Genomic DNA, 16,820 nt, shown 5'->3' on the forward strand with positions numbered 1-16,820 from the left:
ATGCCGTTTCTTTCAACAGTCAAGAATATACTTCCTTTGTGATAGAAATATCCCAGACTTGCACCTCGACACCTCAATCCCAAGAAAATATTTCAAAGAACCAAGATCTTTCATTTCAAATTCTGTGGACAAATATTTTTTCAAGGCTGCTTGCTCAACAGGATCGTTACCAGTAACCACCATATCATCCACATATACGATGAGAGCTGTAACCTTTCCATTCTTGTGTTTCAGGAATAACGTGTGATCCCAATTACTTTGCCTATACCCGAATGCTCTCATGGATTTGGTAAATCTACCAAACCAGGCTCTTGAAGACTGCTTCAATCCATACAATGATTTCTTGAGCCTACATACCTTTTGTTTCCGTATGTCCGGATCACTCCACCCTGGTGGAAGGTCCATGTAAATCTCCTCAGTTAGATCTCCATGGAGGAATGCATTTTTCACATCGAACTGTTGCAAAGGCCAATCTAGATTTTTGCTAAGGATGAGAACACTGTATTAATCTTTGCCACTGGTGCGAACGTATCAGTGTAGTCAATGCCATATTTTTGTGTATACCCCTTGGCCACCAATCTTGCCTTAAAGCGATCAATTGTTTCATCTGCTTTGTATTTCACTGTATAGACCCATTTGCATCCCACAGACTTCTTTCCGGCTGGCAAGTTGGTTATTTCCTGTAGCATTCTTCTTCAACGATCTTAATTCTTCATTCATTGCATCTTTCCAGCGGGAATCTGCTAAGGCCTCCTGCACACTGTTAGGAATAGATACAGTAGATAATTGATATACAAATGACTTATTTGATTCTGACAGGTGACAGGTAGACACATAATTGTTTAATGGGTATCTCACTTTTGAATCGGAATTTGGCTCACTCAAGGAATACTTGTGTTTACACTTAGGATCTGCCTCGTAAGTGGGTTTGGGAATACCTCGATTAATACGCTCTGGAAGGCGACGGAGTGGAGTTGCATCCGGTGTAGAAGACGATTAGTTATGAGAATTAACATAAGACGAGTTTATACTTGGATCTAATATAACATCGGAAGGAAAATCCCGTGGCAATTGCTGTAGTTGCTGCTCGGTTCCATTGCAAATAATGGGCTGCAGCTCATCATCAAGCCCAAACCCCGTGGGACCCGTGGGATGCTCTTCCTCCTGCAATGTTTGCTGCTCCTCGGACCTGCTCGGTGGGCTGATGACCAAAGCACATAGGCTGCTGCCCGTTGCGGATCTTTGTGGTGATCACCATAACACGTGGATGCCCTTCTCTAGGTGCTGTGTACTCCAAACGTGATGACTGCAATGGTTGCTCTTCATGCAGCTCATTTCTAGCCACAGGAGAATAATCAAATGTCAAAACTTCAGTATTATCTCGGGTCAGAACTTCACTACTTCGGTGCTCCCCCTGAAGTGAGGACGTGGAGGATCCAAAAAACATTTCATTCTCATGGAAAATCACATCCTGAGTAATATAAACATTTTTTTACTCGAAGGATGATAACAACGATATCCTTTCTGGGTAGTAGCATAACCCAAAAAAACACAACGAATGGCTCGAGGCTCAAGTTTATTATGCCGTTGATGGGGATGGAGGTGAACAAAAGCAACACACCCCAAGATCCGTGGGGGAAGATTGGGAGTCGGTGGACTACTAGTCTGAGATGTGAGAGCCTGAAATGGTGTATGGAAGTTGATAGTACGAGAAGGAAGACGATTAATAAGATAGGCTGCGGACGTAAGCGCCTCTCCCCAATAATGTAGAGGCAGATGTGCCTCAATGAGTGAAGCACGAACCATTTCTAACAGGTGTCTATTTTTGCGTTCAGCAACCCCATTCTGTTGAGGAGTATACGGGCACGTGGTCTGATGAACAATACCATGCAGTTCTAGGAAGGAACGAAGTTCCAAATTAACATATTCACCACCATTGTCACTTCTAAGAACCTGGATATTCCTGTTGTATTGCACAGCAACCATTTTATGGAACCTTTGAAAGGCCGAACTAACTTCGCTTTTCGATTTTAACAAAATAACCCAAGTCATTTTGGTGCAATCGTCAATAAAAGTAACAAACCAGTGAGCACCACCAAGAGTAGCTATTTTCGACGGTCCCCATACATCAGAATGCACAATCATAAAAGGAATGATACTTTTATTGAAACTGGGAGGAAAGGAAGTTCGATGGCTCTTAGCCATGTCACAAACATCACACTTAATTTGAGAAACATCAGTCTTGAAAAACAAACTAGGAAATAACTTATGTAGATAACTAAAGGAAGCATGCCCAAGGCGCCTGTGCCACATCCAGATGTCCGACACTTTATTAGTATCCCCTTGAGAATCATCAACAGAGAGAGCTTGAGTCAGCAAGCTAGAACTACTAGTGGTCAATTCCAAGTAATAAAGTTTTCCTCTTCTAATACCATAACCAATCGTCTTCCGCGTCCGGATGTCCTTAAAAACACAAAAATAAGGCCAAAAAATAACCAAACACTGTAAGGCAAGGGTTATTTGAGCAACAGACAACAAATTATAATTTAAAGAGGGAACCACAAGAACAGTGTCAAGTTTCATGGTATCGGAAAGGGAAACAGTGCCTTCCCGAAGGGACGACATTACCATTAGCAACATTGACCTCGGTTTGGGTTGATGTTTTTAGTGATGGAACCTGTCTAGAATCGCAAGTCATATGTTCAGTAGCTCCGGAATCAATTATCCATGTATTATTCATAACAAAAGTAGAGGTACTTAGTGCCTTACCATCACTACCTGCCGTAGCAATCATGGCAGATGCCTTGTCCGCTATTTGGTCTGAATCATTCTTGGTTTCTGCAGCGGAGGCTCGAGACTTGTTGCACCGAGGATCACGGGTCCTATCCCAATTCTCGGGATATCCAATCAGCTCAAAACAGCGACTCTTGGAGTGTCCTGGCATGCCACAGTGTGGGCACTTACCTTGGGGACGATCCCGGCTTGGCTGGCTAGGCCGAGTTTGTCTTGGCCGGTTTTGTGACCCTTCTCGGTTAGGCCCATAAGATGATCCACGGGCCTTTGCTGCCATTGCAGCGGGTTCACTTTTGTCCACCTCCGTCTTCATTGCTTCCTTCCGATCGGCTTCACGACGAACATACGCATAAGACAGCCGAAGGCCAAGTGGGATCCTTCCGTAGCACTTCTCCACGCACCTGATCAAACTCATCATTGAGACCACCAAGAAACACATAGACTCGTTGTCTCTCAGTGGATTTTTGAAACACTTTGATGTCGTTTTCACACTCCATGGATACTTTATTAAAATGATCCAATTCTTGGAAAATCTCAGTTAGCTCCCCAAAATAGGTAGCCAAAGGTCGGCCATTCTGACAAAGACGTGATGCCTTCTGATTCAACGAATAAATTCTAGCCTCGTCATTCTCATCGAAGTATGCTGCCTTAAGGGAGTCCCAAATCTCCTTCGACGTAGACAGCCTAATGTACCGTTTCATAATCTCAGGCTTCATTGAAGACAAAAGCCAACTCTTAATTTTTTGATCTTCAGAGAACCAATCATCATATTTAGGATCGTCTTCGCTAGGTGCCTTGATAGACCCACGAAGATATCCCATCTTCTTCCTTCCAGCAATATGGATTTGAATGAGAGGAGCCCATAAATCATAGTTCTTTTCATCCAAAACCATACCAATATTAAAACTTGAATTCTCTGACTGCACCATAATTGGAGCAGCCGCTGGAACAATCTGAGAACCGGCTCCCTTTTCTTCAGCCATCTCTCTTGCTGTCGGTATAGCCTAAAACCTGCAGCGTTGATGGGATTCTGGAACAATACGGACAAACTGACAAAACAGGGGGCAGCAACAACTTCACAGTTGCTCGCTGCAATTGATCAGGAACACGGCAGAAGGAAAAAAAACAATTAGGGTTCGGTGTTTTCCTTTTCTAACCAAGCTCTGATACCAAAAAGAAGGAATGCTTTTTCTATATCATTATTAATTCCGTCTCAAAAACAAGGTATATATATACAACCCTATACAATCCTACCGAGTAAAGGAAAGAATAATTACATCCTAAACTAGGAAACCAAATATGGTAGGAATCCCACAATTGTAGGAATCTTAATACAAGTCAACAACCTTAACTGTCTTCATCATGTTTTTGATCTTAATGTGGAGTACTAGTACTTGTGGTGCAAGCGGCACGGATACGCTTAAACCAGGTGAGACTCTAGATTACTCGAGCTTATTAGTTTCTGCGAACGGGAAGTTCACTTTGGGTTTCTATGTAAGTGATCACAACAATTCGAAGTATTCCAGATACCTAGGTATCTGGTGCAAGCAAAATTATATGAATTACCCATGGATTGCGAACCGAGACAAACCTATTCCATACCCTTTTGTGGCAGTTCTTGCTTTGGAGAAAACCAATTCAACCCTCAAAATTACACTCAATAATGGTACTGGCAGCCCTATCCAGCTTTACACTGCTCCAAAAGCCTCTACCAACATCAACACTAGTAATGTTGTGGCTACCCTTTTGGATTCTGGTAATTTTGTCCTGCAAGAAGTCAACTCTGAGTCTCTATATGGATCAACGGTGAAGAGGGTGTTGTGGCAAAGTTTTGACTATCCCACGGGCATCCTTTTGCCAGGTATGAAAGTAGGTATTGACCATCGAAATGGTCACATTTGGTCACTTCCATCTTGGCTTACCGAGTACAGCGGAGAGCCGCGTCCTTTCACTCTTGGTTGGGATCCCAGCGCACGCCAATTGAAGATTAGGCGACGTGGGGTGGTCTACTGGACTAGTGGAGCCTTCATCAACAATAACAGATTTAAATTCATACTACCTGATGATGAATCCAATCTGAGATATAATTTCACAATTGTTTCAAATGTGAATGAAGACTATTTCACTTTCGCAAGTGCTAATGCGGCATCAGAATGGATGTTGACCACAACGGGGAGACTAATTGACCTTGATGGAGGAGTTGATGTTGCACAATCAGGTAACTGCCATGGCCAAAACAGTGATGGAGGATGCCAAAGATGGGATTGTACGCGGATCCACGTTAGATTTGACCCACGAAGTGGTGAGTTTCATCAAATAAGCAAATCCGACTTGGATTCAATAATCTCGACTGATCCCGATGCCAGTCTCAGCAGCAGTGATTGTATGGGCACTTGTATGAGCTCTTGTGACTGCATTGGATTCAGCTCTCTATTTGATAATGAGACTGGATGCAAGTTTTGGAGTGGAAACTGGAAGTTCGTTGAAGACTATCTCTCTGATAATACTACAAGGGTTTTTGTACAAACAACAGAGGCAACCCGTTCTGGTAAGTAACATTAATTTTTCTAAGATAATCATCATTACAATATTGTGCCCTATGTAACTTACATGAATCATTACACATAATGAGGATTTATTCCTTCTTAATTAATTATTACAAATCACAGTGTATGCATACATGCAATAATTTTTCTTTGTTTACTTTTTTTTTTGGTCATTTGTGTGGCAGCGTCTTCGAACAAAATACATATAGCTAATTAAATGTTACGATCTCTAGATGCAGCACCTGATAAGTGGTTATGGATTGGCTCTGGCAGTACTGCAGCCGTGCTTTGGATCGTGTGCTATTTACTAAGGAAAAGAAAATTACAATGTTCCGGTATACATTCTTTAAACTTAATGTGCAGCCGTTTATACAGAACATGTACAAATTAACATAATATTGATAGAATGATTCTCATCTCTGACAAACAAAAAGGGACAGTGATTGAGAATGCATTGCTCGACTTGACGGACACTAATGGCAACGGGCTTCAAAATGATGGAGTGATGGAACACGATTTAAGAGTATTTAGCTATGCATTTGTCATGGCTGCCACAGACAACTTCTCCACTGAAAACAAGCTTGGTGAGGGGGGATTTGGACCTGTTTATAAGGTAAGTCTATGATTACTATTGAAAGTATTTTTATATCTATTTCCAAGAAATGCCTGATATATTTGGTACCATTAATTCAGGGAACATTGGAATCGGGACAAGAAATAGCCGTGAAAACGCTTTCAAGATGTTCAGGGCAAGGAACATTTGAGTTTAAGAATGAATTGATACTCATATCTGAACTTCAACATACGAATCTTGTTCGTCTGTTTGGATTTTGCATTCATAACGAAGAGAGGATGTTAATATATGAGAATATGCCAAACAAAAGTTTGGACTACCTTTTATTTGGTTGAGAACACATCTATTACTTTAATCTTATACACATACAAACACATCTATTTGTTATTTATTATGAAGTACGTACATATTGTGATATATATTACTCATCCTTCTAACTCTATTTTAGGTACTGATCCAACCAGAGGCCTGTTACTAGATTGGAAGACTCGTTTCGGCATAATTGAAGGAATCGCTCAAGGATTGCTTTACCTTCACAAATACTCAAGATTGAGAGTAATTCATAGAGATCTAAAAGCTAGTAATATACTACTTGATGAAAATATGAACCCTAAAATCTCTGATTTTGGTATGGCAAGGGCATTTGTTCATAATGAAATGGAAGCAAATACTGATAGGATCGTTGGGACATTGTAAGTAAACAGTACATATTCTTAACATGCATATATATAATTTCATTTTTGGTTGTTAATTATGGATTCATGTATATTTATACGTACTAAATTTTTTTTGTTTTTATCTATCTGGAATAGAGGTTACATGTCTCCTGAATACGCTATGGAGGGAATTTTCTCCCCAAAATCCGATGTCTATAGTTTTGGAGTACTAATGCTTGAAATCATATGTGGTAGAAAAAACAGCAGCTTCTACCATGATGATCGTGTGATCAGTATAGTAGGTTATGTACGTCAAACACATACATACCATGTTTGATAAAATTTTCAGGTGTGAGATTATGATATCCTAAATGAATTAACATGATGATCTTGTTACATCAGGCATGGGAGTTATGGAAAGAAGGGGCAGGGCTAGAACTTATGGATCCAACACTAGGCGAGTCATGTGTTAGGGATCAATTGTTGAGATGCGTCCATGTTAGTCTATTATGCGTGGAGGAAAATGCCGACGATCGACCGACGATGTCAGATGTCATATCTATGTTGACAAATGAAGGTGTGCCATTACCTATACCTACAAAGCCAGCATTTTTCACAAAAAGAAGGGTGATCGGCAGGGGTGGCGTGGGTGGAAATGATTTGGAGCTTATATCAATAAATGGCTTGTCTAATTCGGACGTTAAAAGCACTAACATATATTTGGTTGGCCTCAGTTATACTTAGTTTCATAAAATTGTAAAGAATAAAGATATGATGATATGTTCGAAGCCTGATCTTCAGGTGATGCTGGCTATATGTGAATTTCCAAAATTATTTATTTTAAAAACTATGTTATTAACAAGGCACTAGTTTCAATATCGTAATATCAGCTTTTATATTTTCCACGTAGGTTATCATACATAGTTTATCCCTAATGTCCTTTTTTTTTTTTGTTGGACGAATATTTGGGACGAATATTTCAATTTAAAAATTATTCCATTTGTAGATGTACCTTGGTCAAGGAGCCCCCCCGTCTGTACCCAAGTTTGGTTTTGCCTCTTTTTAAATTAGAATAATTATTCAGAATAATTTAGACTATCTCATTTGTATGAAATATATTTATTATATTACATTTAATCATGCAATGCTCCCTACAATATTTGAGAACGTTGGAACACCAATTAACCTCTGAAACATGAATTACATTTTTTAATTTTTGTATATTCTATATCATTCTGTAAAGGTGGATGGATATATATATATATATATATATGGGTTCAAATTGTAAATACATAGAGAGAATAGGATATGTAAAAGTTAGCCGTTTTGAATGCTCACAATAGAAACCTACAGCAGCTCCTTTCTTTCTTCAGAAATGGTTCTTTCCATTTTCATGTAATCTTATCTCGTATATACGAAAGTAGAGAGTTGTTTAATGAACACATTCAATAAATATATCTGTTTATGCCCATTTTATTACAAAATTGAACTTATATATAACAGAGATACCACCGTGACCATATCTCAAGTTTATTACACATTGTCATGTTAGAAAGTTAAAACACATAACAATAATTGACGTATTATAGCACTACGGTGGCATACCCAGTATAAGAGAGTTTTTCTCCTGTGCTAAAAAACAAGCATCAACATGTTTTTTTGTGTAAGGAAAAAAGTTAAGGGGCGCTATTTTGAGCGCGTGAGTGACAGCAAGACCTTTGGACCAAATACAAAAAGTATATTATATAATATATATGTATATATATATATACAGAGAGCTTCCATTGAGGGATCCCTCAAATAAGCTTATTTGAGGGACACCCTTTGTAGGGCCACTATGGATTGTATTTCACTAATCCAAACCATCTATTTTGTAGATACTCATTCAAAGATTATCTCTATAAAAAATCACTTGAATCCGATATCATTTGACTACTCAATTGAGTTATTGAAATTTTAGTACTTTCTTGAAACACCGTGTTCATTGATTTTGTAAGACATAATTGGATGTCGAAATGATTTCCGATTTGTCTAATTTTTTGTAAGGATGATCTATGAATGAAGACCTAAAAAATAGATGATTTGGATCACTGGAAAAAAAATTGTAGGGTACCCTAAAGGGCGTCCCTCAAATAAAATTATTTGAGGGATCCCTCAATAGAAGGGGACTGTATATATATATATATATATCTTAATTAGATGACAACTCAGAATGAATTCAAATCTCTTACTACTTTTGAACATTCCACAATCGAATAGACCACCCCACGACGTTCAACTAGCGTCCATTGGTTCACCGCCCCGCCTTTGCACGCGGCCAACCATGAATCATGATGAACAAGACCAAATTTGGTCATTTATTCTAATAAATTAATTTCCTGCCGCCAGGATACGTACGTAGCTACAACACTAGTGTTACTATATTTGGTAATTATACTAGCAGAGTAAAGATGCAGGTGGTCACCTCTTTCACCGTGGTGCAAACGAAACAACTCCACAAGCAATCCATGCACTATTCTCCCACCTTATAGCTAGGTAGCTGGAGTTGGTTCAGTAAAAATGAATGATTATTCATTCTAATCATCGATATAAGTAAATTTCTACGACTTCATGACTTTTAAGATCCAAAACATCTATTTTTCACATCTTCATTCATAGATCATCCTTGCCATCTTAAACGTGATTAATAAGTAATCTAGTTGGCTCTCCTTGTGAAATTCTTCACAAAATCATTTAAATGAAAAAAGGACTCTTTCAAACCTATATAAAACTTATGTGGGTGCAATTAGAAAACAATGTCTGAAAAAATTGAAGAAGTTATCCTCATATTTGAAAGCAAGAAACAAGAAAAGTATGTAAAACTTTATGCAAATTTGGGTAACTAGAGTAATAGATTGAGGGGAGGCTCTCTAAATGATTGATATATAGTTAGCGCATACAATTGAATTAGTGGGGTTGTTTACTTTTTTTTTCTGACAAGACCCATCCAGAATTTCTCGAAACCCGGGACGAATCCTGTGAAATTCCCGACATCACACCAATGTCGGGACCACTCACTAAAACTATAACCTCCTTTTCCAAGGAAGGAATCAAGGCACGAGACTTTCTGCCGAAGTTTCGGTAGAGTCGCCCCTGTAATTTGAACATTTCCCAGAATTTCAACCTGCATAAAACACATTTCATATTTCCAACTAGCAGCATGCACAACAAAACAACATGCAATTTACAAAAAAGAGAACCACTAGCAATGTTCTTAAATCACAATAATGCATTAAGCAATGCAAATAATAAACTCAAACTTACTTATGAATACCCCTTACAAATAACATAAATTTGCTTCCCAAATTTTAACATGCATCAACTATCATCTAAGAATTATCACCAAAAGTTCCAAGGCCTCAGCCTACTATACCACATGATCAAACTTAAAACAACATTTATTCCGAACTGGACCTCAGACCAGTCTGGACCAAACTCAATAAAACCACCCAAGTAAAGTTTAGCCCGTGGCTGCACCTAGGCACTACCTTAGGCTGCCTACGTACCTTTACTAAGGGATCAAGCCACACGTAGTTCTTTCATCAGAAATCCCGATTCTAATAATATACAATCCATTACAGCCATACAAATTCATACATTCTAGAATTTATTTAATTCCCTTTTTAATTTAAATCACAACTCACCAAACAAAATCTTTTTCAAACCTCTTTCTAATAATCACATAATCTCCTCATAAGCCGGAAAATCCAATGCCACGTATGGGGTCTGTCAACACGCTGGAAAATCCTACGCCACATGTGACCTATCATCTAATATCACATACTCCCCATATGCCGGAACATCCAGCTCCACGTATTGGGCATGTCCACACGCAGGAAAATTCTATGCCACGTGGGACCTAGCCATCATATCACATAAGCTCCCCATACGCCGGAACATCCAACGCCACGTATGGGGTCTGTCAACACGCCTGAAAATCCTACGCCACGTGTGACCTCTCATCTCATATCACATACTCCCCATACGTCGAAACATCAGCGCCATGTATGTGTCTGTCCACACGCCGGAAAATCCTAAGCCACGTGGGACCTAGCCATCATATCACATAATCTCCTCATATGCCGGAACATCCAACACCACGTATTGGGTCTGTCAACACCCCAGAAAATCCTACGCCATGTGTGACCTCAACATCATATCACATAATCTCCCCATCGCCGAAAAATCCAAAGCCACGTATGGGGTCTGCAACACGCCTTGGAAAATCCTACGCCATGTGCAACCTCAACATAATATCACATAATCCCCCCATACGCTGGAAAATCCAAGCCACATATGGTGTCAACACGCCGGAAAATTCTACGTCGTGCAACCTCAACATAATATCACATAATCCCCATACGCGGAAAATCCAATGCCACTTATGGGGTCTGTCAACACGCCGGAAAATCATACTCCACTTGTAACCTCTCATCTCATATCACATACTCCCCATACGCCGGAACATCCAACGCCACGTATGGGGTCTGTCCACATGCCGGAAAATCCTAAGCCACGTGGGACCTCACAATCACAGGATGGTACTTACACAATGTAATCAAACATCTTTATAGTGTGTATATATATATATATATAATAATTCCCAAAATAGCATAAACCTCAACCACAATATAGCATCTGATAATCTCTCAAACGAAAACAATAAATTAATATCCTAGTCCCACAATAATTAAGAAGGAATAACTCCTCATTATGTGTAATGATTCAAGTATTTTTATGCCTGAAATAAAATTCATGTTAGTTACATATGTAGAAGTTGAGATAGGATTGAGAAGAAGACTAGATTGAAGAATGACCCTGTCGAGGATTGTTTTGTATTCATCACAAATTTATAATTACAAGAGTTGACTTTGTACAAAGCTAATAATATTAAGTAAATATATCTAGAATAAATATAGTGGTCTGCATATAGGAAAGAATATGAGATTGCTTCTGTCAAGAGCAATCTCCCTTGGTAGATGGAGAAATATTTGTTCATGGTAGAATTACAGGAGAAGACTTCGTGGTGTTTTCTTTAGGTGGGAGGCTTCTCTCTTCAACCCACCTCAAGCGAAGCGAGAATGATGTGGAGGTTGAGCTGGTATCTGAGATAATGAAAGCATTCACGAGTGAGCCCTTTGGTGAAAATGTCAGCCAACTGATGATGAGAGGACACATGATGGGTGCGAAGAACCCCTTGAGTGAGTAACTCACGAACAAAATGATAGTCGATTTCAATATGACGGGTCCGGGCATGAAAAATGGAATTAGCAGCTATGTGAAGTGCGGAGATATTATCAACATAGATGCAGGGAGTTGAGCGCAAAGGAATGCCAAGCTCATGAAAAAGGAAACAAAACCAACGAATTTCAGCGATGGTAGCTAAAGCACGGTATTCAGTCTCGGTGGTTGACTGAGATACGGTGGATTGCTTCTTGGTAGTCCAAGTAAGAAGATTTGGACCCAGAAAAATGCAAGCACCAGTGGTAGAACGTCGATCACAACATGAGCCATCCCAAGCATCGTGAGAAACCATGAAGGGAAAAATCATGAGAACGATGAAAAACTATACCATGCTCAAGAGTCCCTTTAATGTACAGATAAATGCATTTAACACTTTGAAGATGAGTGGTGCTAGGAGCATGCATGAATTGGCACACTTGATTGACGGCAAAGACAATATCGGGGCAAGATAGTGTGAGATACTGTAGACCACCAACCATACTACGATAGGGAGTAGGATCAAGCAAGAGGTCACCATCAAGGGACAAGAGCCGGGTTAAGGAAGACAATGGAGTTAGACAGGGCTGACATAACTCCATGTTGAACTTCTTCAACAAGTCAAGTGCATAACGAGTCTAAGACAAGGAGATGGTTTTACGCATGCGAAGAATCTCCATTCCAAGGAAGAAGCTAAGATCACCCATTTTGAGACTATCAAACTTGGAACATAGAAGATCAATGAATGATGAAATCTCAGCGGAACTATGACTTATGACAATGATGTCATCAACATAAATAAGAACATAAATAGAAGTATGTGAGCCATGATGAATAAATAAGGATGCATCTGAATGGCTGTGGAAGAAGTGTTGCTCAAGTAAGAAAGAGGTCAGCCGCTGGAACCAAGCACGAGGAGCTTGCTTAAGCCCATATAGAGCTTTATATAGCTTGCACACATACTGTGGTTAAAGAGGATCTAAGAACCCAGGAGGTTGTTTCATGTACACGTCTTCTTGAAGGAGGCCATTGAGGAACGCTAGTGGCCCCATATTTCCTCTTCTTCTGGACTATGCTCTAGAGATTCATCTTCTGCATGTCACTCTTGTCGGATAGCAAGTTAGGTGATGCTGATTGTAGGGGTGTTGAAGGCACTTAAGAAGGAGAGAACGACAAAAGCCTTTGTGTCGTTTCCCACAGACGGCGCTAAGCTGTTAATGCTCTTTTTGAGAGGATCAACTTAGAAAATGATTTGCCTTCACAGGAAAAGGCCTTGTTTGCCCGTTTTGCGTTTACTCCTGTGGTGGAAGGGCAAAGTTCCCCACTGCCTTGAGAACCATAAACTGGTCAACAAGTCAGCTTTCTTTGGTGTGCGAGCGTGCCACTGCTAGCAATAAAAATTCTAGCAGACTTAGTTTGGAATAGATAACTTGCGCCAAGTTACTGATTTCTGCAAACAAACGATTGTGAATTTGGGTGAGGAATATCTCCCAAGTAAGTTCTTTTCTTGCCTCAGACTGGTGAGGACTTTAACAATTTATCTCAGTATACTTGGTATTACGCGAATGGTTGATGGAATTTAAATTTGTTTTAGTGAAGCGCCTTTTACACAACTATAACAATAAATACTCATGCTAGAGATAAAGATACAGTTGGAACTCCATTTACTGGATGGGAGGCTACAGGCTGGTGATTGAGGCTCCGGCCGGGAAGTGTTCGGGCTGGACTGGAACTATCCAGCCGGAATTTGGAGATGCTTGGGCGGTGGAATGTTGACAACTCTGATTGCTAAGCTTCAACTATAAATCGATACCAAAGTTGATTGGCAGAGCTTCAATGTACTTTAAGCTTTTGTGAAGCTTGAGTGGCGAGCTGCGGCTTCTTGATCTGTAAGGCAGTGGCTGTTCTTGAGGACTTGATGGGCTAGAGACTTGCACTGTGAAATTTGTTGAGGTTTTCATGTTTGGGAAAAGCTCAAGCTCTACCTGTCTTGGTTTTTGCTAAACCAAATTTGTAACGAGAGAAGTCTCGTTTTGAATGACTTATTTTCTAAGTCTGAACCTTGGGAATTCTAATCTAAAGCTGGTTTTCACTTGGAATTCAAGTGAGCTTCTGGTTGATTTGGAGTTGTTTGTGGTGGCTCAATGAGCTTTGGTTGCTTCAGTGTTTTGAAGGTTTTTTGAGATCAAGTGATCATTTTGAGTTTTTGTTTTTGATTGATTTTTTTTTTTGTTGTTTTTTTTTAGTCCCTTTTACCATGTTCACCCCTTCTTGTATTTATAGTAAAACTGTTTCTTCTCTGGAGTAGGGTGATTGTGTTTTTTTATTGGGCGGCAAAGATATTTTCCCCTCTTTTCCTCTTCTTCTTCAGTTTTGGCAGATAGGCTCTCAGATAGGCGATCACTTCCCTGTTTTTCAGCTGCCCCTTGTGATATTTTACCGTGATGGTTAGTTTGATTCCTTTTACAGCTCCTGCTTTCGCTTATCCTCTACTGAGATTGTAACTTGCTTATCTCCTTGGGAGAATTACCTTCTCTGAGAAGATGAAGAAAATCTCTGAATATACATATATAAGAGGGATTTGATCTTCAGTTCTTCATAATCAACTTGATGTCATGAACCCTTCAATCACTTCTTCTATGGCAGTTGCCATTGCTGACTTCGCCATTCTTGACTTTTTATCCCAGAAGTTGCCATTGCTGACTTTTTATCAGAGGTTGCCACGTGAAATTGTTCCTTCTTCTGGACTCCTTCTTCCTATTATATTGGGCCTGTGAGGCCCAAATCAAGCCTTGTTTGCTCTGATGAGCCTTGGTGACTCTTACAGTTTTAGGCTTCATCTTTTATTTGAAATGGATGTGTCAATTTTGGCCCAAACAATACCCCCAAGTCGAATCGTTTTGGAGCGGTTCCAGACTTAAATGACATAACCGATTAAATTGGCGTGCGATAAATTCCCGTTAACAGTAAAGTACAACAAAGGGACAAACTCAAAGCAGTAGAAACAAAGGACAAACTTAAAGACAGTAGAAACAAAAGGATAAACTTAAAGACAGAAGTAGAAACAAAAGGATAAACTTAAAGACAAATCTAAAACAAGGGTAATTTTGAAAGGAACCAAAAGATTTCTAGTGTAATCTTGTGTCTATCCCAGGTCTGTTTGTACAGCCTGCGAATCCCACATGGTTGGATAAAACTTTTTAACCATTTGCCATTGATTGGGCCGTATGAATTTCTCCATCCTATCCTGCAACTTGTATGCCCCATTCGAGATCGATTGATTATGAAGGCCTACCATGTGGCGACCATTTTCCATAACCGACCACATGGGTTCCGAGGGGCGAAGCTTTCAGACTATCTCCCTTCTTCAAAACTCTTGTCCACTGACTCTCTTGTTGTAGGCCCTTGATACACTGTTTCTCCTGCGAGTTTGTTGAGAGTGTCAATGCTGCATCTAATCCCCTCAGCAGCGGCATGGCACAGGGTAGTTTCTCTCTACTAAGTCATGTTGGTGAGCAATTCGAGGGTGCTATCTCCATAGGCAGAATTGCATCATGACCGTAGGTTAACGATAGGAGTCATGCGATCCTTCTCTTTTGAGTTCTATATGCCACAGAGTTTCTGACTTCTCATGCCATTGTTTGGATTCTTCTCAAGCATTTTCGATAATGTTGATGATCACTTTGTTGCTTCATTCACTGGCCCATTGGCTTGGGCATAATAAGAGTGGATTGGGCAGTCTGAATTTGAATGCCTCGCCATATCCGGCATTTCTCCGGATATGAAGGAGGATCCTCTATCGATTGTGATTGATTGGGATGCCAAATCTTTGGATAATCTGCTCTTCTATAAGTGATGATCTCTTGAGGCGTAGTAGATTTAACACCTTGGCTTCCACCCATTAGTGAAATAGTGCAACAATGATAAGCGTCTTTATTGGATGGATCTTACCAATGAGATCCATTGCCCATCCTCTAAAGGGCCATGGTTTTACCACCTGGATTCATGGAACCGATGGAGCCAATGATTAAGCGAATTTCCAGAGTTGGATTCCTAGTTCCACCAGTTCTAAGCCAATGATTAAGGCCTCATATTACCCTGTTGTTGGTGCATTGGAAATCAATTGGAAAAGTAGCATGTCGATTCCAAGTGGCTCTTCCAAGACAATTCCTCTGAAGTTGTATCGATTGATCCATCAAAGTATAACTTCCAAGGTGCAAGATGATCGGTAGATAGGATTGTTGAGGCAGGTATGAGCTCCGTCAATAGATCTGCATTTGCTATGTCTAAAGAGTCCATATTTTCAATCTCCCCGGGATGATTCGCTAGGAAGTTCTGCCACAGCTTGTCCTTTGGACGGCTTTCGAGGAACATATCTCAAGGCAAATTGCTAAGGCTGTCAGGAGTCCATTTTCCAACCTGCTTCTCGGATTGGTCTTGTTAGCATGTATTTGATCGGACTTTGGCAATGATATAGATGGTGTATGGCAAAGATGTAATGTCCGAGCGCAGCTATTACGTAGCTTGTGAAGTACAAGGCTAGGCAAAGTCTTTCAATTGCGTAATATTTTCTTTCCACTTCGCGTAGTTACCTTGAGGTAATACCGCGCTCCTTTCCTTCCTTATCCCGAACTAATAAACTTCCAATGGATACAGATGCAGTATATATAAAGTTTGAGTGGCTGCCTCTCTCCTATGGTGGGACAGAATCTGTGGATTTGAGAGGTAATGCTTGATTTCTCAAAAGCTTGTTGGTCTGCTTCTTCCCACTTAAAGGTTTGTTCTGCTTTTAATCTTAACAAAGAAGAGAAAGGTGATCTTTCCTATAATTGATATAAATCTCTCAAAAATTAATTTTTCCTAAGAGACTTTGCAATTCTTCTTGTTCTTAGGTGGCAAAGCTTCTATGATGGATCTTGCTTTGTTTTTTGTCGATCTCTATGCCACTTTGGTGGACCAAGAATCCTAGAAATTTCCGCTTGAACTCCAAAA

At 39.9% G+C, this 16,820-nt stretch overlaps 2 protein-coding genes across 2 annotated transcripts; one reads left to right on the top strand and one right to left on the bottom strand.

Moving 5' to 3' along the window:
- Positions 1 to 3,125: 3,125 nt before the first annotated feature.
- Positions 3,126 to 3,776, bottom strand: LOC148918753 (uncharacterized). Its single transcript, XM_089048696.1, has one exon. The coding sequence runs from the start codon at positions 3,774 to 3,776 to the stop codon at positions 3,126 to 3,128; it is 651 nt and encodes a 216-aa protein (XP_088904822.1).
- A 379-nt stretch (positions 3,777 to 4,155) lies between these two features.
- On the top strand, positions 4,156 to 7,313 carry LOC103326178 (G-type lectin S-receptor-like serine/threonine-protein kinase CES101). The gene is made up of 7 exons (XM_089048697.1): positions 4,156 to 5,341; positions 5,573 to 5,676; positions 5,764 to 5,952; positions 6,033 to 6,243; positions 6,362 to 6,605; positions 6,726 to 6,876; positions 6,972 to 7,313. Exons 1-7 carry the CDS (start codon positions 4,156 to 4,158, stop codon positions 7,311 to 7,313), a joined length of 2,427 nt encoding a protein of 808 aa, XP_088904823.1.
- Positions 7,314 to 16,820: the final 9,507 nt, after the last annotated feature.

This window comes from Prunus mume, linkage group LG3, assembly GCF_029339155.1.
Source record: "Prunus mume cultivar Tortuosa linkage group LG3, ASM2933915v1, whole genome shotgun sequence".
NCBI lineage: Eukaryota > Viridiplantae > Streptophyta > Magnoliopsida > Rosales > Rosaceae > Prunus > Prunus mume.